The following is a 26,574-nucleotide window of genomic DNA, read 5'->3' as shown; positions in this document are numbered from 1 at the left end:
TGGTCGGGGAGACAGGGTGTTGTAGATACAGGACAACAAGCTGAAGGTGCTCGGGGAGACAGGGGCAAGACAGGGTGTTGTAGATACAGGACAACAAGCTGAAGGTGGTCAGGGAGACAGGGTGTTGTAGATACAGGACAACAAGCTGAAGGTGGTCAGGGAGACGGGGTGTTGTAGATACAGGACAACAAGCTGGAGGTGGTCGGGGAGACAGGGTGTTGTAGATACAGGACAACAAGCTGAAGGTGGTCAGGGAGACAGGGTGTTGTAGATACAGGACAACAAGCTGAAGGTGGTCAGGGAGACAGGGTGTTGTAGATACAGGACAACAAGCTGAAGGTGGTCGGGGAGACAGGGTGTTGTAGATACAGGACAACAAGCTGAAGGTGGTCGGGGAGACAGGGTGTTGTAGATACAGGACAACAAACTGAAGGTGGTCAGGGAGACAGGGTGTTGTAGATACAGGACAACAAGCTGAAGGTGGTCAGGGAGACAGGGTGTTGTAGATACAGGACAACAACCTGAAGGTGGTCGGGGAGACAGGGTGTTGTAGATACAGGACAACAAGCTGAAGGTGGTCGGGGAGACAGGGTGTTGTAGATACAGGACAACAAACTGAAGGTGGTCAGGGAGACAGGGTGTTGTAGATACAGGACAACAAACTGAAGGTGGTCAGGGAGACAGGGTGTTGTAGATACAGGACAACAAGCTGAAGGTGGTCAGGGAGACAGGGTGATGTAGATACAGGACAACAAGCTGAAGGTGGTCGGGGAGACAGGACAACAAGCTGGAGGTGGTCTGGGAGACAGGGTGTTGTAGATACAGGACAACGAGCTGAAGGTGGTCAGGGAGACAGGGTGTTGTAGATACAGGACAACAACCTGAAGGTGGTCAGGGAGACAGGGTGTTGTAGATACAGGACGCCAAGCTGAAGGTGGTCGGGGAGACAGGGGCAAGACAGGGTGATGTAGATACAGGACAACAAGCTGGAGGTGGTCGGGGAGACAGGGTGTTGTAGATACAGGACAACAAGCTGAAGGTGGTCGGGGAGACAGGACAACAAGCTGAAGGTGGTCGGGGAGACAGGGTGTTGTAGATACAGGGCAACAAACTGAAGGTGGTCGGGGAGACAGGGTGATGTAGATACAGGACAACAAGCTGAAGGTGGTCAGGGAGACAGGGTGATGTAGATACAGGACAACAAGCTGAAGGTGGACAGGGTGTTGTAGATACAGGACAACAAGCTGAAGGCGGTCGGGGAGACAGGGGCAAGACAGGGTGTTGTAGATACAGGACAACAAGCTGAAGGTGGTCGGGGAGACAGGGTGATGTAGATACAGGACAACAAGCTGAAGGTGGTCAGGGAGACAGGACAACAAGCTGAAGGTGGTCGGGGAGACAGGGTGTTGTAGATACAGGACAACAAGCTGAAGGTGGTCGGGGAGACAGGGTGTTGTAGATACAGGACAACAAGCTGAAGGTGGTCGGGGAGACAGGGTGTTGTAGATACAGGACAACAAGCTGAAGGTGGTCTGGGAGACAGGGTGATGTAGATACAGGACAACAAGCTGAAGGTGGTCAGGGAGACAGGGTGATGTAGATACAGGACAACAAGCTGAAGGTTGTCGGGGAGACAGGGTGATGTAGATACAGGACAACAAGCTGAAGGTGGTCGGGGAGACAGGGTGATGTAGATACAGGACAACAAGCTGAAGGTGGTCAGGGAGACAGGGTGATGTAGATACAGGACAACAAGCTGAAGGTGGACAGGGTGTTGTAGATACAGGACAACAAGCTGAAGGCGGTCGGGGAGACAGGGGCAAGACAGGGTGTTGTAGATACAGGACAACAAGCTGAAGGTGGTCGGGGAGACAGGGTGATGTAGATACAGGACAACAAGCTGAAGGTGGTCTGGGAGACAGGGTGATGTAGATACAGGACAACAAGCTGAAGGTGGTCAGGGAGACAGGGTGATGTAGATACAGGACAACAAGCTGAAGGTGGTCAGGGAGACAGGGTGATGTAGATACAGGACAACAAGCTGAAGGTGGTCAGGGAGACAGGGTGATGTAGATACAGGACAACAAGCTGAAGGTGGTCGGGGAGACAGGACAACAAGCTGAAGGTGGTCAGGGAGACAGGGTGATGTAGATACAGGACAACAAGCTGAAGGTGGACAGGGTGTTGTAGATACAGGACAACAAGCTGAAGGCGGTCGGGGAGACAGGGGCAAGACAGGGTGTTGTAGATACAGGACAACAAGCTGAAGGTGGTCGGGGAGACAGGGTGATGTAGATACAGGACAACAAGCTGAAGGTGGTCTGGGAGACAGGGTGATGTAGATACAGGACAACAAGCTGAAGGTGGTCAGGGAGACAGGGTGATGTAGATACAGGACAACAAGCTGAAGGTGGTCAGGGAGACAGGGTGATGTAGATACAGGACAACAAGCTGAAGGTGGTCGGGGAGACAGGGTGTTGTAGATACAGGACAACAAGCTGAAGGTGGTCAGGGAGACAGGGTGATGTAGATACAGGACAACAAGCTGAAGGTGGTCGGGGAGACAGGACAACAAACTGAAGGTGGTCGGGGAGACAGGGTGTTGTAGATACAGGACAACAAGCTGAAGGTGGTCAGGGAGACAGGGTGATGTAGATACAGGACAACAAGCTGGAGGTGGTCAGGGAGACAGGGTGTTGTAGATACAGGACAACAAGCTGGAGGTGGTCGGGGAGACAGGGTGTTGTAGATACAGGACAAAAAGCTGGAGGTGGTCAGGGAGACAGGACAACAAGCTGAAGGTGGTCGGGGAGACAGGGTGTTGTAGATACAGGACAACAAGCTGGAGGTGGTCAGGGAGACAGGGTGTTGTAGATACAGGACAACAAGCTGAAGGTGGTCGGGGAGACAGGGGGATGTAGATACAGGACAACAAGCTGGAGGTGGTCGGGGAGACAGGGGGATGTAGATACAGGACAACAAGCTGAAGGTGGTCGGGGAGACAGGGTGATGTAGATACAGGACAACAAGCTGAAGGTGGTCGGGGAGACAGGGTGTTGTTGATACAGGCTGAAGGTGGTCGGGGAGACAGGGTGTTGTAGATACAGGACAACAAGCTGAAGGTGGTCAGGGAGACAGGGTGATGTAGATACAGGACAACAAGCTGAAGGTGGTCAGGTAGACAGGGTGAAGTTGATACAGGCTGAAGGTGGTCGGGGAGACAGGGTGTTGTAGATACAGGACAACAAGCTGAAGGTGGTCAGGGAGACAGGGTGATGTAGATACAGGACAACAAGCTGAAGGTGGTCAGGTAGACAGGGTGAAGTTGATACAGGCTGAAGGTGGTCGGGGAGACAGGGTGTTGTAGATACAGGACAACAAGCTGAAGGTGGTCAGGGAGACAGGGTGATGTAGATACAGGACAACAAGCTGAAGGTGGTCGGGGAGACAGGGTGTTGTAGATACAGGACAACAAGCTGAAGGTGGTCAGGGAGACAGGGTGATGTAGATACAGGACAACAAGCTGAAGGTGGTCAGGGAGACAGGGTGATGTAGATACAGGACAACAAGCTGAAGGTGGTCGGGGAGACAGGGTGTTGTAGATACAGGACAACAAGCTGAAGGTGGTCGGGGAGACAGGGTGTTGTAGATACAGGACAACAAGCTGAAGGTGGTCGGGGAGACAGGGTGTTGTAGATACAGGACAACAAGCTGAAGGTGGTCAGGGAGACAGGACAACAAGCTGAAGGTGGTCGGGGAGATGGGTCAATGGTTAATGCATGCTGATTATGTGTCTTTTTGCTTTATTTCATGAGCTCAGGGTTGCATGCTTTATTGTATGAGATATTTAGTGTGGGATATAGTGATATTTGTTCTGGGCTATAGTGACCTATCTATTATGAGAAGGGTGCTGTTTCTGCCCGATGTATGTCTGTGCCATGTCAGATCAGGCCTGGGAACTATGTGAGTGAGGGAAGATGGGATTGTATTCTGTTATTATTTATTGTGTGTATTATGATTTTCAAAGGTGGTATATACATTATTTTCCTACATTGGCGCCAGTCGTCCTCTTGTGGTAATGACTTTTGTTTGGCTATGAAAGTGTCTAGTCCTTATGACCATGTCTGTAATTATGCTGTTAGAAGACAAAATAACATCATCACAACCAGAGAAACAGTGTATACAGAGCCTCAGATAAGCTGCGTATCTGCGTAAAATACACATCAGAAATGCAGAAATACGCAGTGAAATAAAATCCAAGCGTATCAATTACGCAATGAACATTATAGATACGCTACAAAAATAAAACTGATATGTATCATCAAAATATTGTGAAGTAACCCTGCGTATTCGATACGCAAATCAGCAACTTATTTTGAAATTATAAACGGGCATTCCGTCAACCTTGCCAAACTCCACGATGACAGTTACATCATGATCATTTGCCATCACACTTTCTTGTGGAAGTATCGTGGTATCGTCCTATAAAGCTCTCAAACCCACACGACAACAGTTTGCAGGGACTAGATGAATAGTGTTTTTAAATATTTGACTTAAATACCCACATGTGTAAAAACTAGTGAGTAACAGAAATTTGAATACCCAGATAGAATTACTGATACCCAATGATTTTAAAATGCATGGGTAAAATACCCACAACACCAAAGGCTTATCTGGAGCTCTGAGTATATGTTCAAACCAGTGTGTTATCGTGGATGTAGAAGGCCATCTAGGGCAACCAGCATTATTTCCTGTTATAGGGAGTTCCTCGGTCAGTGACAAACGTCTTGTCAGCACTTGTTTGAGGTTAAATTTCAAAAAGAAAATCTGTAATCAAAACATGATTAACAGGTGTTTAAAAATAAAGTTTTAATCCAAAGCAGCAGGGTTATTTTGCTTTCAACCATATACCCCAAAATAAATTGTCTTTAAAAAAAGACAACAGAAAATTGACAAACTCTCCCAAGCACAAAAATAGTAAATTTCACTGATGTCCTACAGAGTGATGTTTTGTGGATTGTTTGTTGTTTTTTATAATTCAACCTCTACTCAGTCCGTGATTCATGCATAGATGTCAATACGATGCAACTGTTTCCGTAGTAACTCCGACTAGGGTGTCCCATGTCATCATCGACCTCCCAACCAGGTCAATATGCTTCAGTTAAGTGACTGTACGCCATGACACAAACAGCTCATTATCACAAGAGGAAGATATTGAAAGCTATATCTGGAAATTAATGCGGACATGTTCTACTGACTCTAGAACTGGCCAATATATACCACCTTCTCTCCATCTTTGCTGAACTTCTAGAGAAGTGGTACCTGTTTCAGGTGTCATCATGTGTATGACGATGACGGGTTTGTGTATGACGTTAGCGAGGACGGCACTGTTAGACCCAGGCTTCAGCACTGTTTTGTCGTTTCAGGTTTAGGAGTGATTTTTTTCTTTCTGCAGAAAAGTTCTTTTTAGTGTAGTTTTCTAGAGGACATTTCCACTGCAGTGTGATAATGTGAAAAGTCAAGAAGTTAGAAGGGTTTTTCGATCAATTATACAGAGCTACAGATAAGCAGCGGATTTGCGTAAATTACCCCCAAACACCACCCCCCACCCCCCAAAAAATATTCAGAAACCCAATTACTTTCAATTAACTTGCATACAGAAATGCATGTGTTACATGAAAAACTCAAATGTATAAAAACAGCTCTCGTAAATACTCAATGAAGCTTTTTCAGCACGAGTACAAAGGAGCTAATTTCCGAAACAAAATTATGAGCTAATTTACTTTCCGAGTCAAGCCTATATATTTAGAACGGTTATATCCATCTAAATATATACATATTATTTCATTTTTTTAAATCTTAAAAAGTTCACTAATTTTGGGAAAAACCCAATAGAGTGATGAATGGGTGAGTGAAAAAATATTGCTTACCCAATAAAAATGTAATTACCCAATTAAAATAGACACCCTAGAGTAAAAACTCAATTGCTCAAAAAGTTATCTGGAGCTCTGATTATATTTTAAATTCTTTGATGTATTTTGTTGTTTCCTAGAGTAGCTATTCATTTAAAAGAGAAAAAAAAAATGTCATTCACGAATCATGTTTGGAATATAGGGGGGAAAAATAATGATAAGAATATAACATTCTTTTACCATTTATTTAAAAGAGAAGAAAGGGGTTCACAAGATAGTTCCTGGGAATGTTTAAATAACAGAAGCTAGAAGTTCAGCAAGGAAAAGGCTTAACGTAACCTTTTCATTCTTGTGTCTTGTCAGGCCACACTGTCCGCGCGAGTTGCCACTCAAGATAAGAGAATGGCCAAGTTAGAGGGTAAAATATTCCATCCACACCCAGAAAACGGAAGTCCCACCGCTCGCAGTGTAAGAGTAACTAACTATATCCATCCTAGATGTCACTAACCGATAACATCTGTCTTACTAAACTGTAGACATTTCACAGGGGAATAGTATCTGTCTGTTCAACCTCTTCCTGAAATATCATCACCGAAATTTCATCACTATACGGGATCTTGACTTAAAACGAAAGTTTTCATAAGTTTGGGATATTTTTCATGTGTTTGTGTGTTTAATGTGTTTATTTATCTGGTATTATTATTTTGTCACATTCTAGCCTTTGCTATGTCACTATTTAGAAATGCACAAACAATAGTTTTGACACAACAGGTTCCTGTGTCAGATCGAGGTTGCCACTGCGTGCCTCTCCGGGGGTGCAGATATTGTGTATAAGTATCACTGATTGACTGGACCCGTGAATATTCCGGGGTAGAATAGGTCTTCAGCAACCCATGCTTGCCGTAAAAGGTGACTATGCTTGTCGTAAAAGGCGACCAACGGGATCGGGTGGTCAGGCTCGCTGACTTAGTTGATGCATGTCATCGATCCCAATTGCGTGGATCGATTCTCATGATATCAATCACTGGATTGTCTGGTCCAGACTCGATTATTTACAGACCGCCGTCATATAGCTGGAATATTGCTGAGTGCGGCGTTAAACAACAAACCAAAACCAAAAAAACTGATTGACTGATTGACACTGATTATGCATTCATACAATGGAGGAAGTATAGTGAGGTTGTCAAAGGTAAACACATCTTTGATTCCTTATTCCGTTACTCTGTCAATGTCAAGTCTTTCACAATCTCATTAAAATCAGATCTTAGTTCTCGCTATCGTGAAACAAAGATCTGAGGACATCCCATTAAGGGTCATGTCAGAACGACCTTTCATCCAACCAATCAGAGCCTCGCTTACCAGATCATGAATGTGACAGTCCGAATGTATTTTCTAATCATGCAACCACGCAATATTTAACACGGGGTATTCCGAACGACAGTTACAGGTTTTATGATTATATCCATACAATCTAAGCCATCTATAAGCCATTCCAGAATGTTCTTATCAGTTTTAATTTTTTTAATCGATAATACGTCAAAATTTGTTTCGAAGCATAGTCGCCAGTTTGAAGCTAGTGTCGTAAAGCTCGAGAAAGCTGCCTTCTGATTGGCTAATGTCGATCCTGTCAGTCATTTCATTGGTCGGTCAAAATTCACGTTCTGACGTGACCCCTAATTGGATGTCCTCAGATCTTTGTTTAGCGGTAGGGAGAACTAAGATCTGATTTAAATGAGATTGAGCCTTTCACTGTTACCCAAGGGCAGAGAACTCTAAAGACATTGGGCACTCATCTCTGTAAATCGTAAAACCTTTGGGCAAGAAGTCTCTGCATGTAAGCATTTCTGATAGATAATCTTGTATTTTCTATTAAAAGGTTATGAAAGTAATTTACCGTAATATCTAAATATCAGTATGGGTCGGAAATAATTTATGTTCACCGATTGACAGAAATGATCTTCTATACACAGAGTTGCCATCTTGGAATGTTGATAAAAGTGGCATAAAACCACACTCACTCACTTACTGAAACAGATCAAGATTACTTAGTTTGTGTAGGTGAAGTCTACATTACCACTGATGATGGAAATAAGCACAAGTGTCAGGTCTTGTAATGTCATGTTGTTTATAGTACAGTGGGGCGGTCGGGTAGCCTAGTGGTTAAAGCGTTCGCTCGTCACGCAGAAGACCCGGGTTCGATTCCCGACATGGGTACAACGTGTGAAGCCCATTTCTGGTGTCCCCCGCCGTGATATTGCTGGAATGTTGCTAAAAGCGGCGTAAAACCATACTCATTGTTTATAGTACATGTATTGCGCTCTTGCTGTCCTGTCACTCAGTTCTTCCGTCTTTCTTGGCTCACTATTCCCAAGGTTCTCTCTCCAGAGAAGACGGCCTCCGTGGTCTAGTGGTAGAGCGTCCGCCTGGAGAGCGGAAGGTCCGGGGTTCGATCCCCGGCTGCGTCATACCAAAAGACGTTAAAAGATAGTACTTGTTGTTACCCTGTCTGGCGCTCGGCATTAAGGGGCTAAAACAAGGTCTGGTCAGCTCGGAGTCAGTATACTGTGTCTGAGTGGGGTATTTATGTTAAACTGCGGCATGGTATCTCAGTGTGCTAGCACTATAAATCGGCATCAGTCCGGACTAGTACAAGCAGCCACACACACACACACACGTACATGCACGTCGCTATATAAGTGCAAAAGTCTCGGACGCGACGTTAAACCCCATTTCACCTCGCCTCACCTCTCCTGAGAAACAAACTATGCTTCAGCTTTCTGGACACTGAGTGTATTCACAGGATTCTGTATGGAGATTTCTGGATGTCCAATAGTAGATGAGCAGCCCTATGTAGATTGGGATGCTTTTGAGATTTTGTCAGAATTTGACCACCACAGCTACCACTGCCAGAGCGAGGTGCTTGGCTCTTATTTAGAGAGGGGCGGTCGGGTAGCCTAGTGGTTTAAGTGTTTGATCGACATGCCGAAGACCCGGGTTCGATTCCCGACATGGGTACAATGTGTGAAGCCCATTTCTGGTGTCCCCCGCCGTGATATTGCTGGAATATTGCTAAAAGCGGCGTAAAACCATACTCATCCATCCTTATTTAAAGACAAAGGTCAGTCGTGTCAAAGGTCAAGGTCAAGGTCATTGTCATTGTCATTGTCATTGCTTGAATAAATTTTGTCTCAAGATTATTTACTGTAGGTTTATGAAACTTGGTACATCTTTACGGTGGGGCCAGATCGGAAAAGGTTGACAGGTATAAGGTCAAGGTCATTAAAAAATAGACGTTATGTTGTTTGAATATTTATGTATGACAAGGGAGGATGAAGGTTTGAAGATGCATTCCTCATTTAGCTGATGTCACACGTTTGATGTCGGACGGACCCGTTATCAGTGATCCTTTGAAGTGTCGTCAGGTGTAACTTGCATGCATGTCACTAGTACTAACACTGTAGCAGCTAATGTACCTGGAGATGACGTCTGTGGAATGTACGTTTCTCAGTGTACAGATAGAAAATGACCCGTGAAGATCCGGGGTAGAATAGTTCTTCAGCAACCCATGCTTGGTGACTATGCTTGTAAAAGGTACTATGCTTGTCGTAAGAGGCGACTAAAGGGATCGGGTGGTCAGGCTCGCTGACTTGGTTGATGCATGTCATCGTATCCCAATTGCGTGGATCGATGCACATGTTGTCAATCACTGGATTGTCTGGTCCAGGCTCCATTATTTACAGACCGCCGTCATATAGCTGGAATATTGCTGAGAGCGGCGTAAGACAACAAACCAACCAATCAATATATTGCATGGGTGGCCCAGTCGTCTAAGGCGCCGCATTCGCTGTGCAGAGTTGTGTCCCTTGGGCAAGCCACAAACCTATGATTGTGGGCTCGAATCACAGTTCAACCCGAATATGTTTCAGGGTTTGTAAGGTTTGTCAGCACTATACCCGTGCTCGTGGGTTTCACCGAAGTGGTAAACGTCTGAGACCTGCATCACTTCGGGCTTTCCTCCCACATTAAGCTGACATGCTGTGATATAACTGTAATACTGTTAAAAGCGGCGTTAGACCCATCTCACTCACTCACTCACTGTAACTGTTATGGACAGAATGTGAGGTGTGGTTATGTCCTTGACCTTTAAATCCTGTAGAGAATATGTTCCCTGAAGTTCGGGGTTAGAATTGGTCTCATGGTTGTCGCATGAGACGACTGACGTCAGGCTTACTGACTTGGTTGATGCATGTCATCATATCCCAATTGCATAGACTGATGCTCGTGATGTCAATCACTGGATTGTCTGGTCCAGACTTGAATATGTATGGACAGCTGTCAGATAGCTGGAATATTGCTGAGTGCTGCGTTAAATAACAAACAAACAAAAAACTTAAGAATCATCATCTGATTGTCTCTCGTCTTTCCGGAATATGCTGAGTGTAGTTTAAAGCAACTTTGACTCACTCACGCTCTGACCAGATTCAGTATCAGATCCTGCTTGACATCACAGTTTTAAATATGACAAAGTACAAATGTATTAACAAGTACTAACAAGTTAGATTTGTTATTAATAAACTAAGACAGTGTTGCATGATTGTTAGGTGTTAGTCCAAGCATAATGTTGTTTTTCTGTAATTGTTATAAAGAATTATAAAAGGATACAATTCAGTATAACATTGCTTATGTCTTGAGGTAAGATCGGTGCAGCGTGGTGGTTCTGATCACAAGGATTGGAAGATGTGTTCTCCTTGCAGAGTGGCCCGGACGAGCTGCAGGCTGTGAGGGAGTCGCTGCAGAACCTGAGGCTGCAGTACCAGCCCACCGACCCCCAGTACAAGTCCGTGGACAGTCTGGAGCACAGCATCGCCTCCCTCCTGGAACACCTGTACTCCTTCAGCAACTGTGCTACGCCTGTTAACAGGTCCAGTGTCAATGTGAGTGTGTTAGAGGCAGTCGGAACAACCCCGACCCCTGCCGACCCCAACCCCTCCCATGTCCGTCAACAGGTCCAGTGTCAATGTGAGTGTGTTAGAGGCAGTCGGAACAACCCCGACCCCTGCCGACCCCAACCCCTCCCACGTCCGTCAACAGGTCCAGTGTCAATGTGAGTGTGTTGGAGGTAGTCGGTACAACCCCCACCCTACTCTGACCCCCACCCCTTCCCATGTCCGTCAACAGGTCCAGTGTCAATGTGAGTGTGTTGGAGGTAGTCGGTACAACCCCCACCCTACTCTGACCCCCACCCCTTCCCACGTCCGTCAACAGGTCCAGTGTCAATGTGAGTGTGTTGGAGGTAGTCGGTACAACCCCGACCCCTACCGACCCCAACCCCTACCGACCCCAACCCCTCCCGACCCTGACCCCAACCCCTCCCATGTCTGTCAACAGGTCCAGTGTCAATGTGAGTGTGTTGGAGGTAGTCGGTACAACCCCCACCCTACTCTGACCCCCACCCCTTCCCACGTCCGTCAACAGGTCCAGTGTCAATGTGAGTGTGTTGGAGGCAGTCGGTACAACCCTGACCCCTGCCGACCCCAACCCCTACTCCGACCCAAACCCCTTCCTATGCCCGTCCACAGGTCCAGTGTCAATGTGAGTGTGTTAGAGGCAGTCGGTACAACCCCGACCCCTACCGACCCCAACCCCTCCCACGTCCGTCAACAGGTCCAGTGTCATTTTGAGTGTGTTGGAGGCAGTCGGCACAACCCACCCAACTCCCACCCCCACCCCTTCCCACGCCCGTCAACAGGTACAGTGTCAGTGTATATGCTGGATACAACCACCCCCACCCTACCCCTGCCCCTACCCCTACCACCCACACCCAACCCTTCCAACGCCCATCAGTTGGCCCGGAGTCAGTGTGAGTTTATGCTGGAGGCAGTCTAACTCGGAGGTTCAGTCATGCGTGTTGTGTTTTCCAGTCCGTGGAGTCTTCACCAAAGAGAATGAACTACGACAAGGCCAGTGACGTGAGGAGATCGTCAAACAGTTCCGCCACAGGTAACAAGTCCTCAGGTGCAGTACCGGTCCCTTTCTCAGTCATCTTAGCACATGGCAATACACGAGGGGACTCCAGGTTAGAATCGATCCCCAGCAACCTGTGCTTGTCATCTTAGCACATGGCAATACACGAGGGGACTCCAGGTTAGAATCGATCCCCAGCAACCTGTGCTTGTCATCTTAGCACATGGCAATACACGAGGTGACTCCAGGTTAGAATCGATCCCCAGAAACCTGTGCTTGTCATCTTAGCACATGGCAATACACGAGGGGACTCCAGGTTAGAATCGATCCCCAGAAACCTGTGCTTGTCATCTTAGCACATGGCAATACACGAGGGGACTCCAGGTTAGAATCGATCCCCAGCAACCTGTGCTTGTCATCTTAGCACATGGCAATACACGAGGGGACTCCAGGTTAGAATCGATCCCCAGCAACCTGTGCTTGTCATCTTAGCACATGGCAATACACGAGGGGACTCCAGGTTAGAATCGATCCCCAGCAACCTGTGCTTGTCATCTTAGCACATGGCAATACACGAGGGGACTCCAGGTTAGAATCGATCCCCAGCAACCTGTGCTTGTCATCTTAGCACATGGCAATACACGAGGGGACTCCAGCCTTTTTTTCAAACAAAACGGTGATAAAAATTGTGATAAAACGGGTCTTACATAGCGAAGTGCATCAAATCACGTGAGCACCTTGATGAAAAACATGAAAAGGTTTGGAAAATATCTGTTGACAACGAGTCGGCGGTGCACATGCTTTGCAAATACTGCAGTTGATCGAAATCTGCGCGACAGTTTACGAACCAGATTTCGATTTCATTGCGCGATTTTGATTGGACTGTGCATAAACTCGTTAGTCCAGTCAAAATGTAACTCCATAATACCAGCCTAGTTCGGCAAGGGTGGAAACTTGACTTTTATAGTCAGTTAACTCGCTTGCCTCGGGAAGATGCTTACTACATGGCACAACCCATGGTGACTCCAGGCTGGAATTGATCCCCTCATTGGGCTTGTCCTGTGAGGCGATTATTGAATCAGCGGTCAGACTCGGAGATACGGTTGATTGAGTGTCATCGTACTCTGATGGCATGTTCATTATGATATCAATCACTGGATTGTCTGATCCAGACTTGATTGTTTACATTCCACCCCCACATAAGTGAAATATTGCTGACTGCGGTGTTATATGTAAGGTTCGTCTCACTCTTACGCCTTACACATGAACACTATTAATGTGGCACTTATCTACTTCCTCGTCATGTAGCCCTGCAATAGATTAGGTCCCTGATTTCTTTTGAATAGGACCCGTGAAGATTCCGGGGTAGAATAGGTCTTCAGCAACCCTTACTTGCCATAAAAGGCCACTATGCTTGTCGTAAGAGGCAACTAACGGGATCGGGTGGTCAGGCTCGCCGACTTGGTTGATACATGTCATCGATCCCAGTTGCGTGGATTGATGCTCATGATGTCAATCACTGGATTGTCTGGTCCAGACTCAATTATTTTACAGACCACCGTCATATTGCTGGAATATTGCTGAGTGCGGCGTTAAACAACAAACAAACAATTGAATAGCTATTGATCCATAATGATTCATCTTGGAAATGTGTCATTGTTATATGGGGGGGCGGTGGGTAGTCTAGTGGTTTAAGCGTTCGCTAGTCACACCGAAAAATCGGGTTCGACCCCCCACTTTGGTACAATCTCAGGTGTGTGTGTTGCAGGGATCACAGTGAACCAGCTGGACGGCCTGCTCGGGGGACAGGTGTGTACTAAAGTGCTGTACTTCACGGACAAGATGGTCACGCCCTTCATGTGCACCATATACAAGAGGTGGGTGTGGTCCTACTGAAAACAGTTGGCTGTAGATGCAGTGTCGGGACAACTGTGGAATTAAATATTGGGCAACAAAAAAATAATATTCTTGGTTCTCAGGCACCGCCCGCATCACCATAAGTTTGCCGCATGTTTTGTTTTTATTTCTATTTTAGTTTTAATTTGTTTTTAAATCCTTAAATATTCCAAGTTCAGCGGTAGTCAAATACTGTATTCCAGTATTTTACTCATCAAGGAATACATTTATGTAGGGAGGCCCTTTCCCAGGTTGATTGTAAACAACTGTATATTTGGTTACATACTAGTTTGAACTATCAAAAAAAAAAAAAAAGACACCGCCCGCCCACACTTTATTTGCAAAAACCATTGCCTGAGAACCAATTCTTTTCTTTTTTTAGCCTAATATTTATTATATTTTATTCATTTTGAACAAAGTGTTGAAGGAATCTGTGAACATGAAATGTAAACAAATGTTTGGTTGGACGGTGTACACAGGGTCAGAACTTGACACCGGTACAAACTTCCAATTTTCCCCATTGTTTGAACATTACAGGGGAATTTGATCTTTACCTGGGCCAGTAAAGCTTTTGAGTTTTAGTTCTAACCCTGATGCGGGGCGGTCGGGTAGCCTAGTGGTTAAAGCGTCATGCCGAAAACCCGGGTTCGATTCCCGACATGGGTACAATGTGTGAAGCCAATTTCTGGTGTCCCCCGCCGTGATTAGCTGAAATATTGCTAAAAGCAGCGTAAAACCATACTCACTCACTCACTCTAACCCTGATGCATCAAGTAAAAAAAGAAGGAAACATCATAAACCAGGGTGCTGTCAGTTAGGAACTTTCACACTAGGGGATAACTCTAAAGGACTTCAAGGAGCTGTTTGATAATAAAGAGATAGGTGTTGTCAGTTGTGCTCATATTCAAATGCAACTTTCACACTAGGGGAGATAACTCTAAGGGACTTCAAGGAGCTGTTTGATAATAAAGAGATAGGTGTTGTCAGTTGTGCTCATATTCAAATGCAACTTTCAGACTAGGGAAGATAACTCTAAAGGACTTCAAGGAGCTGTTTGATAATAAAGAGATAGGTGTTGTCAGTTGTGCTCATATTCAAATGCAACTTTCAGACTAGGGGAGATAACTCTAAAGGACTTCAAGGAGCTGTTTGATAATAAAGAGATAGGTGTTGTCAGTTGTGCTCATATTCAAATGCAACTTTCAGACTAGGGGAGATAACTCTAAAGGACTTCAAGGAGCTGTTTGATAATAAAGAGATAGGTGTTGTCAGTTGTGCTCATATTCAAATGCAACTTTCAGACTAGGGGAGATAACTCTAAAGGACTTCAAGGAGCTGTTTGATAATAAAGAGATAGGTGTTGTCAGTTGTGCTCATATTCAAATGCAACTTTCAGACTAGGGGAGATAACTCTAAAGGACTTCAAGGAGCTGTTTGATAATAAAGAGATAGGTGTTGTCAGTTGTGCTCATATTCAAATGCAACTTTCAGACTAGGGGAGATAACTCTAAAGGACTTCAAGGAGCTGTTTGAGAAGCCGAACCAGTTCCGGTATCACTTCAAGGCGCTGGATCCAGAATATGGCACTGTCAAAGAAGAGGTAACTCATGTTATTACTCATAGTTGGAAAGTTGTGAAGTCATCTTTTAAGTCTATCATTGCAGCATTTGCTGGTTTTGAAATAATTAAAGACAAAAGTCTTAGTCCATGATTGATAAGATTCATTTAATAAGCAGGGGGGACCGGGTGGCCCAGTCCTCTAGGGTGCCGCGATTCGCTGTGCAGAGTTGCGTCCCTAGGGCACCCCAGAAACCTATGATTGTGGGTTCAAATCCCGGTTCGCCCTGATTATGTTTCTAGGTTTGTCAGCACCATACCCGTGCTCATGGGTTTCACCGAAGTGGTAAACGTCTAAGACCTGCATCACTTGGGGCTTTCCTCCCACATGAAGCTGACACGCTGTGATATAACTAGAATACTGTTAAAAGTGGCGTTAAACCCAACTCACTCACTCACTCACTCACTCACTCACTCACTCACTCACTCACTCACTCACTCACTCACTCACTCACTCACTCACTCACTCACTCACTCATTTAATAAGCGATTGATTTTTGTGCCTCTTTCACCGAAGACCCGGGTTCAATTCCCGACATGGGTACAATGTGTGAAGCCCATTTCTGGTGTCCCCCGCCGTGATATCGCTGGAATATTGCCAAAAGCGGCGTAAAACCATACTCACTCACTCACTCACTTAGTCCATGATTGATAAGATTCATTTAATAAGGGATTGATTTGCGTGTCTCCTTCAGATCTCCAATGATGATACTATCATCCCTGGCTGGGAGGGGAAGATTGTAGCCTGGATTGAAGAGGAGCAGAGTACAGCCTGCTGAACACAGTCTTCAGGAAAATAGTATTTATTTCATATTGGAGTTTCCTGGAGACTGATCGCAGGAAGTAACTCTGGCAAGTAGTGCTATGTGCTGTGTCGCCTCAGGAGATGAGTTGTCAAGGAGATAGTATTTACTCATTCGGTTGGATTTTCCTTGTGACTAATTTAAGGAATGGAATGGACAACGCTACAACTTAACACAGAAGTGATATTGGAAGACTGTCTCATATGTTGTTGAGATAATAGTATGTGTAAACAGATGGCTGAAGTCTGGACATTGCTGAGGATTTTAACGAAGGAACTGGGAGGACATTGTTTTATCTGTGTGACTTATTTACAAGTGATAAAACTGCTCATAGGAAACAATGTGATTGTTTTTAGAACAGGAAATAATGAGGCTGAAATGTTCGTCCTAATGAGAAGACACTGAACATTGAGAATATTCCAGTTAGAAGTTGTTAGGAAAGCAGTCTTGGCAGATTCAAACCAACAAATTACCCAACATTCCTTTGACACATTCTGACCGGATAGGTTGGATATTTCAGGGCTACAGCACACAACATTCCTACTCCTAAGATTGAACGCCTCCTTTTACCAAAGCAGAGACCATATACCGACATGGTCTCCGACCAATCTCAGATACCAAAACCTGTAGTTTCTGATGGCCGCTGTGTGTGTGAGCTACTTTGGTAATCCTCGCTTAATGATAGTGCAAGCTGAAAGTATGACTGCATGGTACAGTAGAACGACCTGCATCATTTTATTAAAACAAGTTTTCTGACAGGGTTAGCCGTAGGTTAAATTGTCATGAAGACGAGCTGACGCTGATTTCGAAGTAAACAGGCTAATGTTGATGTGTTTGTAGGAAGGTGCTTCAATAATGCTTTCTTTTCTTCCATGTGTTTCCGAGGTGTGGCCACTACAGGAATGTTTCTTTTAACGATATGACATTTTTTTAAATGATTATGATTGTATAAGATGACATGGAAAACTTTATGGAGTAGTTTTCAAAATGTTTTCTGCATGATGTTTCAAATGTTTGATGGTTGACAACGTATCTGAGTGGCGTACTTAGGTCGGGAACCAACTGGTGATACGGCTTCAGAAAATTGTTTGGGTTGAGGTCTCTGGTGGGGGTTGGTGATAGGTGTTAGACAGCACTGGGCGTGTTATGCCAGCTGTGTTGAAAGGCCAGTGTAACACATTGTGTCATGCCAGCTGTGTTGAAAGGCCGGGTGTAACACATTGTGTCATGCCAGCTGTGTAGAAAGGCCGGGTGTAACACATTGTGTCATGCCAGCTGTGTTGAAAGGCCGGGTGTAACACATTGTGTCATGCCAGCTGTGTTGAAAGCCTTTGTGTCAAATATTGTGAAGCCAGCTGTCATGAAAGGCCGGGTGTCACACAATGTGTCAAGCCAGCTGTCATGAAAGGCCGGGTGTAACACATTGTGTCAAATATTGTGTCAAACCAGCTGTCAGGAAAGACCGGGTGTAACACATTGTGTCAAATATTGTGTCAAGCCAACTGTCTTGAAAGGCTGGGTGTAACACATTGTGTCAAGCTGGCTGTCATGAAAGCCTTGGTGTCACACGATGTGTCAAACATTGTGTCAAGCTGTCATATAGCTGGAATATTGCTGAGTGCGGCGTTAAACAACAAACCAACCAACCAATAACAGTTGTATGTTACAGAACTGCTTCCATTGTGAACTGCTGATGCTGCGTAAAACAGTACAATAATCACTCACTCTCTCCAGTGAGAACTAGAGATGTTTACCAAACACCATCTCGGCAACCTTTCATACCAATTTCTAAAAACACCTTCAGGGGGCACGGGTGGCCCAGTCGTCTAAGGTGCCGCGATTCGCTGTGCAGAGTTGCATCCCCATGATTGTGGGTTCCAATCCCGGTTCGCCCCGATTATGTTTCTAGGTTTGTCAGCACCATACCTGTGCTCATGGGTTTCACCGAAGTGGTAAACATCTGAGACCTGCATCACTTGGGGTTTTCCTCCCACATTAAGCTGACACGCCATGATATAACTGGAATACTGTTAAAAGCGGCAGTAAAACCCAACTCACTCACTCAAGACACCTTCAACAAGTAATGATTTTCTGAACCTGTTTTACCAGTACTACCTTTCAAGACTATTCACAATCTCTATGACAATGTTTCATTACAAATATCCAGTGAGTTTGGACCACGTCTACTGAAGTTATCCTATGCTAACTTGTGGACATTTCTCAGATCCTCACCATCACTCGGGCCCGACTGTGTCATCATTGCCTGAGATCGAACCTCCCACTGCCTCAAATGCCAAATATCCATTGTTTTAAGAATGCCCACGTTGCTGTTGTCACCATCACCCCAGCTGCGCTGGTTTCCCTGTATCCTGTACGCAGCCATCAGTTGTCATGGGAACCAAGGGGCACCTGCTACACCCAGTGACAGCCCTATTTACAATATATACGTGGGTCTCATAACCTGGCGGACCAATTTTGTCCAGATATGAACTAATCCTGTTTGACACTGTTTCAAGTGATTTCTTAAAGGCTTTGAGGCCGGTTTATTTATGTTTCACAGAAACTGAACTTTAATTTTATGAGATTGAAAAAAAAAATGATGTTTGATTTTTGTTTGTATAATTGTTAAACCTTTATTTTGAATTGACAAAGAAGATCTTTAAAACAAGATATGAAATTGTTCTGGCCTTTTATGATATCCTTACCTGACACGTAGGCCATTTTTCATATTTACAGGTGTTTTCAGGTATTATCAGTTTTCTGCCAAATGTGAGCAAGTAGAAACATTACATGGTGGACGGAGCACGGGTGGCCCAGTCGTCTAAGGCGCCGTGATTCGCTGTGCAGAGTTGCGTCCCTTGGGAACGCCAGAAACCCATGATTGTGGGTTCGAATCCCGGTTCGCTCTGATTCTGTTTCTAGGTTTGTCAGCACCATACCCGTGCTCGTGGGTTTCACCGAAGTGGTAAACATCTGAGACCTGCATCACTTGGGGCTTTCCTCCCACATCAAGCTGACTCGCCGCGACATAACTGTAATACTGTTAAAAGCGGCATAAACCCAACTCACTCACTCACATGGTGGAAACATTAAGCCACACAAAGATGAATATGTCATTATGTCCTGTTATGATTTTCATTATTTTCAGTTCATGTTAAGTATAAACCATAAGATTGTGACGTTCTAGGATGTGAAAGTGATGGTGTTCCCCTGTCCCCTAGTCCAGGGTTCTGTTCCACCATGCGATCTTAATGCTGCGACTACCGTAGGCCTAGGTTCAAATATGGGAGTTACGATCACCTTAGCGCTAAGATGGGTCTGTAGAACGGGACCTGGGCTCTGAGTGGTCGAGTGTTTGTGTCATGTCAGTGCTGAGACCCAGCACTAGGTTCAAATATTGGAGTTACGATCACCTTAGCGCTAAGATGGGTCTGTAGAACGGGACCCGGGCTCTGAGTGGTCGAGTGTTTGTGTCATGTCAGTGCTGAGACCCAGCGCTAGGTTCAAATATTGGAGTTACGTTCACCTTAGCGCTAAGATGGGTCTGTAGAACGGTACCCGGGGTCTGAGTGGTCGAGTGTTTGTGTCATGTCAGTGCTGAGACCCAACACTAGGTTCAAATATTGGAGTTACGTTCACCTTAGCGCTAAGATGGGTCTGTAGAACGGTACCCGGGCTCTGAGTGGTCGAGTGTTTGTGTCATGTCAGTGCTGAAACCCAGCACTAGGTTCAAATATGGGAGTTACGTTCACCTTAGCGCTAAGATGAGTCTGTAGAACGGGACCTGGGCTCTGAGTGGTCGAGTGTTTGTGTCATGTCAGTGCTGAGACCCAACACTATATGTGCAATAATTGAAGAAGTTGACTGATATTTTGTTTAATTTGAAGGCTTATTGAAATCAAACTGACTTTTGTCAAAATATTCATCTTTTTAGGGGGTATTGTCGTCTGTTTGCTCCATGATAAGTGTGGAGGATACAGCTCATTTGAATTCAAATATTTGAGAAGGGAGATAACCCTTGTGAACATTTCATTTTGTATTTTCGTCAGTTTCCTCCGTGATCAAAATGGAAGACACTGTTCATGTTAATTCATGAAAGGGAGATAACCCTTGCAATCATTCTCATTCCAGGTTTCTTGTCTTGCATCTGTGCTGATCATTCCTTTATTCTATTTCTATAACAAATGCTGAATATTTTTTCTCTGATGATACAAGAGAAACATTCTACCACAACTCATGTGCTGAGAAGTGGATGTGGATCTGGACTGTGCAACAGTTAACTTTGTGCAACTGTTAAAATTGTGCAACTGTTAACTTTGTGCAACTGTTAAAATTGTGCAACTGTTAACTTTGTGCAACTGTTAAAATTGTGCAATTGTTAACATTAGCAACTGTTAACATTGTGCAACTGTTAACTTTTGTGCATCTGTTAACTTTTGTGCAACTGTTAACTTTGTGCAACTGTTAACTTTTGTGCAACTGTTAACTTTGTGCAACTCAACTTTGTGCAACTGTTAACATTATGCAACTGTTAACTTTTGTGAAACTGTTAACTTTTGCAACTGTTAACATTATGCAACTGTTAACTTTGTGCAACTGTTAACTTTTGTGCAACTCAACTTTGTGCCACTGTTAACTTTGTGCAACTGTTAACTTTGTGCAACTGTTAACTTTTGTGCAACTGTTAACTTTGTGCAACTGTTAACATTATGCAACTGTTAACTTTTGTGCAACTGTTAACTTTTGTGCAGCTGTTAACATTGTGCAACTCCTAACTTTGTGCAACTGATAGCTTCTTATCTAAGCCACAATCATCACAAAGTATCCATTTCACAAAGATATCCCAGAGCAACAACTGCCTGAACTCTATCCCGTACAGTCAATTCATCACACTCTGGGCTCTTACGTCTATTTATTCAACACTCACATGACAACTAATTAATCCTCACAAGGGAAGAAACATTATCTTTATGGTGTGTCCGATTTGTCCCTGTGCTAGGGTTGCATTGTTGAATGGAGCTAAGTACGATTAATGTGTATTTAAAAAAAAACTATTTCTCAATATTCCTTCACTCGTACCGGTATCTGACACCATTATACCATGTGTTTGTGCCTTCATAGTCCTTGACATGCTCTCAACCTCTCACTGCAGTGGTGTGTCTGTGCCGAGACTCGAACCCACACACACCTCTGGCTTTGAAAGGGTTGAGTTACACTAAGTGTTGTCTCAGTGGTAGAGTATCAGTATTAGGATGTCGATCGTGCAAGTCTGTGAGGAGTTACCTCCCTTGGGCTGCTGGCAATTTTGAATATATGCTCAGTGATTGTAATAGTCTATAGCAGTAATTGGTAGCTTTTTCACTTGACATTTGTACTTTGGTTTTGAAATGCGGTGTTGCGTGTCTTTCAAATGCAGCGATGTCGATAGTGATGCTTTTGCCACAGTTTTGTCGCCTAGCTTCGGCAGAAGTCAACCCAACCCCCAAGTCAACCCAACCACCTTCTTCCTGTCCACCCTCACTTTTAGAACTAAGCTTGAAGCAACTGCTCCACAAACTGATTAAACCAAAGTCAACGGGGCGACAATCGGAAATTTGATCTAATTTTGACTTGTTTTTAGGACTGTGTTACCTATAACTGAGGAGTTATCATTTAAATCATCTGAATATCCACTAACCCCACATTCATCATTGTAAAGAGGTATTCCTGGGTTTATGCTAATAATGTACAAAAATAGCATCCACTAGTCGTTGAGCAACGTGTACGTGTCTGAGTCCCCCCCAGGGGCGGTCGGGTAGCCTAGTGGTTAAAGCGTTCGCTCGCCACACCGACGACCCGGGTTCGAATCCCGACATGGGTACAATGTGTGAAGCCCATTTCTAGATCCCCCGCCGTGATATTGCTGGAATATTGCTAAAAGCGGCGTTAAACCAAACTCACTCACTCACTGAGTCCTCCCCACATCCTCACGGCTGGTTCAAGCTCAGTACTCCCTGAGGAATTCATGCTTGTCGGGCTGATATCTGAGGATTAAACATCTGAAGTTTTGTGTGTTCAGTAACTTTCCTTTTACTACAGAGGGAACAAGATTAGATGACTTGTTTTTTCAAATTGGTAAAACAAATACTACCATTTTACAGTTATGACACTGTTAACATCTCAGCAGGGCTATCGGCTAAAAATAGATTCAGCTGTGGTGGTTGAGAGATGAAGATCAGACTTTCGAAGTGCATCGACAGTGACCGGCTATTGGGTATAGCATCATTGCAGCACGACAATCACCACATTTTCGTTCAGGCAAGATGGTAGCCTTGCTGAGAGCATGGGGAGACTCATTTTTTTAAGTCAGTTAACTCTCTTGCCTCGGGAAGCGGGGGGAGACTGACTGCACATCACATGAAGCAGAGAGCAAGAGATGAGGGTGGGTGGATGTGGCATCATGTCATTTCAGGATCTTAAAAAAAAAAATGAAAAAAAAAATGTTCAAACTATTTCCTCTCCCCACCCCCCCCACCCCAAAAAAAAGAACATAGCATGTCTGATCTTGATCCTACAGTCACGGGTGGCCCAGTCGTCTAAGGCGCAGCGATTCTCTCTGCACAGTAGCTTCCCTTGGGCACGCCAGAAACCTATGATTGTGGGTTCAGATCCCGGTTCGCCCAGATTATGTTTCTAGGTTTATCAGCACCGTACCCGTGCTCGTGGGTTTCACCAAAGTGATAAACGTCTGAGACCTGCATCACTTCGGGCTTTCCTCCCATTTTAAGCTGATATAACTGGAATACTGTTAAAAGCGGTGTTAAACCCAACTCACTAACTACTACAAACATGTACCAGATTTGTCCTAGGAATGGAATAACACTTATATACAATCTTCATGATATATATACAATGAGCAATGAGCCAGCTGTTTTCTATTAGTGTAACAACCTGTTTTTCTAGTTATGGAATACCGCTTATATACAATCTTCATCATATCTATATATATATATGAAATGAGCCAGCTATTTTGAATCTGTATTAATTCCTGTGTCGCACCGATTCTCTCCCAGTAGTCTTAGACCATTCCAAGAAGGTACTTGTTAAACGGGTATCTCAGCAGATCTCAGTCCTCTATATGTTCATCTTAGAGATTGACAACGTCACATAGGAAATTTACTGCAATATTTCTACGATTCCATATTTTTGCTGTCAGACAAATTTCTAAATGAATCTAGTCGAATTTCCCCAATATTTCAGCAGTTAAGGTCGTCCATTAGTATTACAGACACTGAGACAAGGATTTAAAGAATCTTTTCGCATCACACATTCCGCCATGAGGATTTGTTACCTTATCATTTTGTTATAGAGTCGTATCATGTACATGACTATTTTGTCACATTGCGAGGTCATAGGTTTGACTTCTGTTTATTGTGTCTCCGTCCCGAGCTGGTCTATATCGGCCATGTGTATCATTTCGTACATGCTTCATTTAATTTACATCAAGTTGCAGACTCAGCATATTTTGTTGTACGTCTTAGTCACTAGGATTTTGTTCGTTGCCATGGTTACCACCCACGGTCAAGATGTGTGTATACAGATGAGTAGATTTTTTTATCTTTTACTTTTTTTCTAGTTTTATAGACTTCATAATTTATTTGTAGATTCTTTCCGAGATGAGAGTTCTGACGATGTTTTAGTAGAAACTGTTGGCAGAAAGTGTCCTCTTCAAACGTATACATCTAGTCAAGGTGATATATTTACGATAACTTTCTGTGAATCTGTGGAGATCTGAAAATTTGGAGACGTCCTTGATAAGAGTGGCTTATTGTGTGGAATAATGGCATATTGTGGTGAAGAATTGAAGCGTAAATAGAGAAAAGAGGCTGATCACAGGTAGAGATTAAGGCTTATAGTGGGGAACATGAAGCTTTTGGTAGAGAATAAAGGCTTACAGTGGGGAATAGGGCTTATCGTGGGGAATATGAGGCATAGGTAGAGAATAAAGGCTTATAGCGGGGAATAGGGCTTATCGTGGGGAATATGAAGCATAGGTAGAGAATAAAGGCTTATAGTGGGGAATAGGGCTTATCGGTGGGGAATATGAGGCATAGGTAGAGAATAAAGGCTTATAGTGGGGAATACGAGGTATCAGTGGGGAATATGAAGCTTTTGGTAGAGAATAAAGGCTTGTGGGGAATATGAGGTATCGGTGGGAAATATGAAGCTTATGGTAGAGAATAAAGCTTATAGTGGGGAATATGAGGTATCGGTGGGGAATATGAGGTATCGGTGGGGAATATGAAGCTTATGGTAGAGAATAAAGGCTTATGGTTGGGAATATGAGGTATCGGTGGGGAATATGAGGTATCGGTGGGGAATACGAGGTATCGGTGGGGAATATGAAGCTTTTGGTAGAGAATAAAGGCTTATGGTGGGGAATATGAGGTATCGGTGGGGAATATGAGGTATCGGTGGGGAATACGAGGTATCGGTGGGGAATATGAAGCTTTTGGTAGAGAATAAAGGCTTATGGTGGGGAATATGAGGTATCGGTGGGGAATATGAAGCTTATGGTAGAGAATAAAGGCTTATGGTGGGGAATATGAAGCTTATGGTAGAAAATAAAGGCTTATGGTGGGGAATATGAAGCATAGGTAGAGAATAAAGGCTTATGGTGGGGAATATGAAGCATAGGTAGAGAATAAAGGCTTATGGTGGGGAATATAGAGCTCAAGTAATGGCTAAAACTGCCTCCAAGTAAGAGATACAAGGAGTATATCTAAGTGTAAAGTGTTGTGTATTGTCATGAGAACATTCAGCATTATGTTTGTACCGCTCTCCCCGGTGTTGCTGGCAGTGTTCCCAATGTCTGCTCAATCACTGGGCCCTACCTGCTTCCTGTACTTATTTGGAAGAAAAATATGACAAATTGATTTGATTTGTATTGTTGCAAAGATCATGTTTTTCTCAAAGTTCTTGTTAATTGAATTCAAATTTCATGTTTTTTCTGAAATGTTATTGGAGTCTTGTTTTTTGAAAGAACATTTCATGTTTTTTAAACGCAATTATTGGACAATCAATTTCATGCAAAAATTGTTTCAATTTTCATTCAGATATTGTCATATTTTTTTCAGTTTTCATACAAATATATGTTCATTCTGCAAGGTTGACTCAAGAATATTTTGCCCTTAACGCCCATGTTTTGATGCTAGCGGTCACTGCCGAGATCAGCCCACCCGTTTCAAGTGTCCGAGTCACTGCCTGTGTGTCCACCACTGTGTATGACCCTCTCAATGTGCGCTGTAATGCAATTAGCTGTTCACTCGTGTACAAACTGCCTATTTATGTCCATATATCCCATGTCTGTGTGTCTACAGTCTTCACTACGCATGAAGCATTATGTGATTATCTGCCGCTTCAGTCGGCCGTGGCAAAATGTCAAAATAAATACAAATTGCAAAGTATGCCATGTGTTTTGGTCTTTTTTGCGGTCGAGGCTGCTTGTGTGAATGGACGACTCTTGTCGGGGTCTCTTGGTTGAGGGGGGGGCGGTCGGGTAGCCTAGTGGTTAATGCGTTCGCCCGTCACGCCGAAGACCCGGGTTTGATTCCCGACATGGGTACAATGTGTACATTTCTGGTGTCCCCCTCTGTGATATTGCTGGAATATTGATAAATGTGGCGTAAAACCTCACACACTCTGTTGGTTGAGGTGAAATTGGGTTTAACATCACTTTCAAGATACTTTCATATACTAGCAGAAGAGTGTAACCGTGCTTCATATGAAATGGTGTAAGTGTTGTGCTATTGAAAATAACAACATAATATTTGGTCATTCGTCTGATCAATGTTTTATCATAAATTCATTGACAAAACGAGCAACAATATCAGTATCAGTTTTGTGAGGCAGTGGCGGCAGTGCATTGAAGACGATGATTAAGTGAATGAGTGAGTATGGCTTTACGCTGCTTTTAGCAATATTCCAGCAATATCACGGCAGGGGACACCAGAAATCAGCTTCGCACATTGTACCCATGTCGGGAATCGAACCCGGGTCTTTGGCGTGACGAGCGAACGCTTTAACCACTAGGCTACCCGACCACCCCTCTTGTTAGAGATTGAAATCAGCCTGGAGGATGTTCTTCACCCATGGAGCTAGCTTTACCAACTGGTTCTGGTCCTGTCGTAGGAGTTGTTCCATCTAATCCCAGACATGTTCTATAGGAGAGGGCATGTCATACAACAATGTAATGCTGCCTCATAGTGTGGAATGTGTGGGGGGCATTTTCCCGCATCAACGCACTGCATTTACACAGAGGGTAACATGATCTTGAATGTTGTCCCGGTTGTGTACACCATTCAAATTGCTAATAATAATCATATCCCTATAACAATTCACTT

The 26,574-nt window shown here is 44.2% G+C and overlaps 1 protein-coding gene and 3 long non-coding RNA genes across 8 annotated transcripts in view; all 4 read left to right on the top strand.

The window, feature by feature from the left end:
• LOC124148369 (dixin-like) overlaps positions 1-19,117 on the top strand; it is a 93,450-nt gene extending 74,333 nt beyond the window's left edge. For 3 of the 5 annotated variants that reach the window (XM_046519430.2, XM_046519429.2, XM_048398080.1), the window contains 6 exons: positions 6,276-6,380; positions 10,667-10,846; positions 11,834-11,927; positions 13,645-13,753; positions 15,264-15,372; positions 16,085-19,117. In XM_046519430.2, coding sequence (XP_046375386.1) covers positions 6,276-6,380; positions 10,667-10,846; positions 11,834-11,927; positions 13,645-13,753; positions 15,264-15,372; positions 16,085-16,168 — 681 coding nt within the window. In that variant the 3' untranslated portion in view covers positions 16,169-19,117. The other 2 variants (XM_046519428.2, XM_048398079.1) reach the window with 2 other exon arrangements.
• On the top strand, positions 962-4,315 carry LOC125381499. Its single transcript, XR_007221808.1, has 9 exons — positions 962-1,039; positions 1,118-1,355; positions 1,387-1,762; positions 1,954-2,172; positions 2,364-2,551; positions 2,583-2,895; positions 3,076-3,169; positions 3,209-3,302; positions 3,342-4,315. It is a non-coding gene; the product is annotated as an uncharacterized LOC125381499 (long non-coding RNA).
• A 32-nt stretch (positions 19,118-19,149) lies between the features above and the next one.
• Positions 19,150-22,703, top strand: LOC125381498. Its single transcript, XR_007221807.1, has 2 exons — positions 19,150-19,467; positions 19,581-22,703. It is a non-coding gene; the product is annotated as an uncharacterized LOC125381498 (long non-coding RNA).
• Positions 22,704-22,886: 183 nt separating this feature from the next.
• On the top strand, positions 22,887-25,638 carry LOC124148368. Its single transcript, XR_006862956.2, has 2 exons — positions 22,887-24,518; positions 24,559-25,638. It is a non-coding gene; the product is annotated as an uncharacterized LOC124148368 (long non-coding RNA).
• Positions 25,639-26,574: the final 936 nt, after the last annotated feature.

This window comes from Haliotis rufescens, unplaced genomic scaffold, assembly GCF_023055435.1.
Source record: "Haliotis rufescens isolate VD_foot unplaced genomic scaffold, xgHalRufe1.0.p SCAF_18, whole genome shotgun sequence".
NCBI classification, from domain to species: domain Eukaryota; kingdom Metazoa; phylum Mollusca; class Gastropoda; order Lepetellida; family Haliotidae; genus Haliotis; species Haliotis rufescens.
This window is presented reverse-complemented; position numbering and strand designations above follow the sequence as displayed.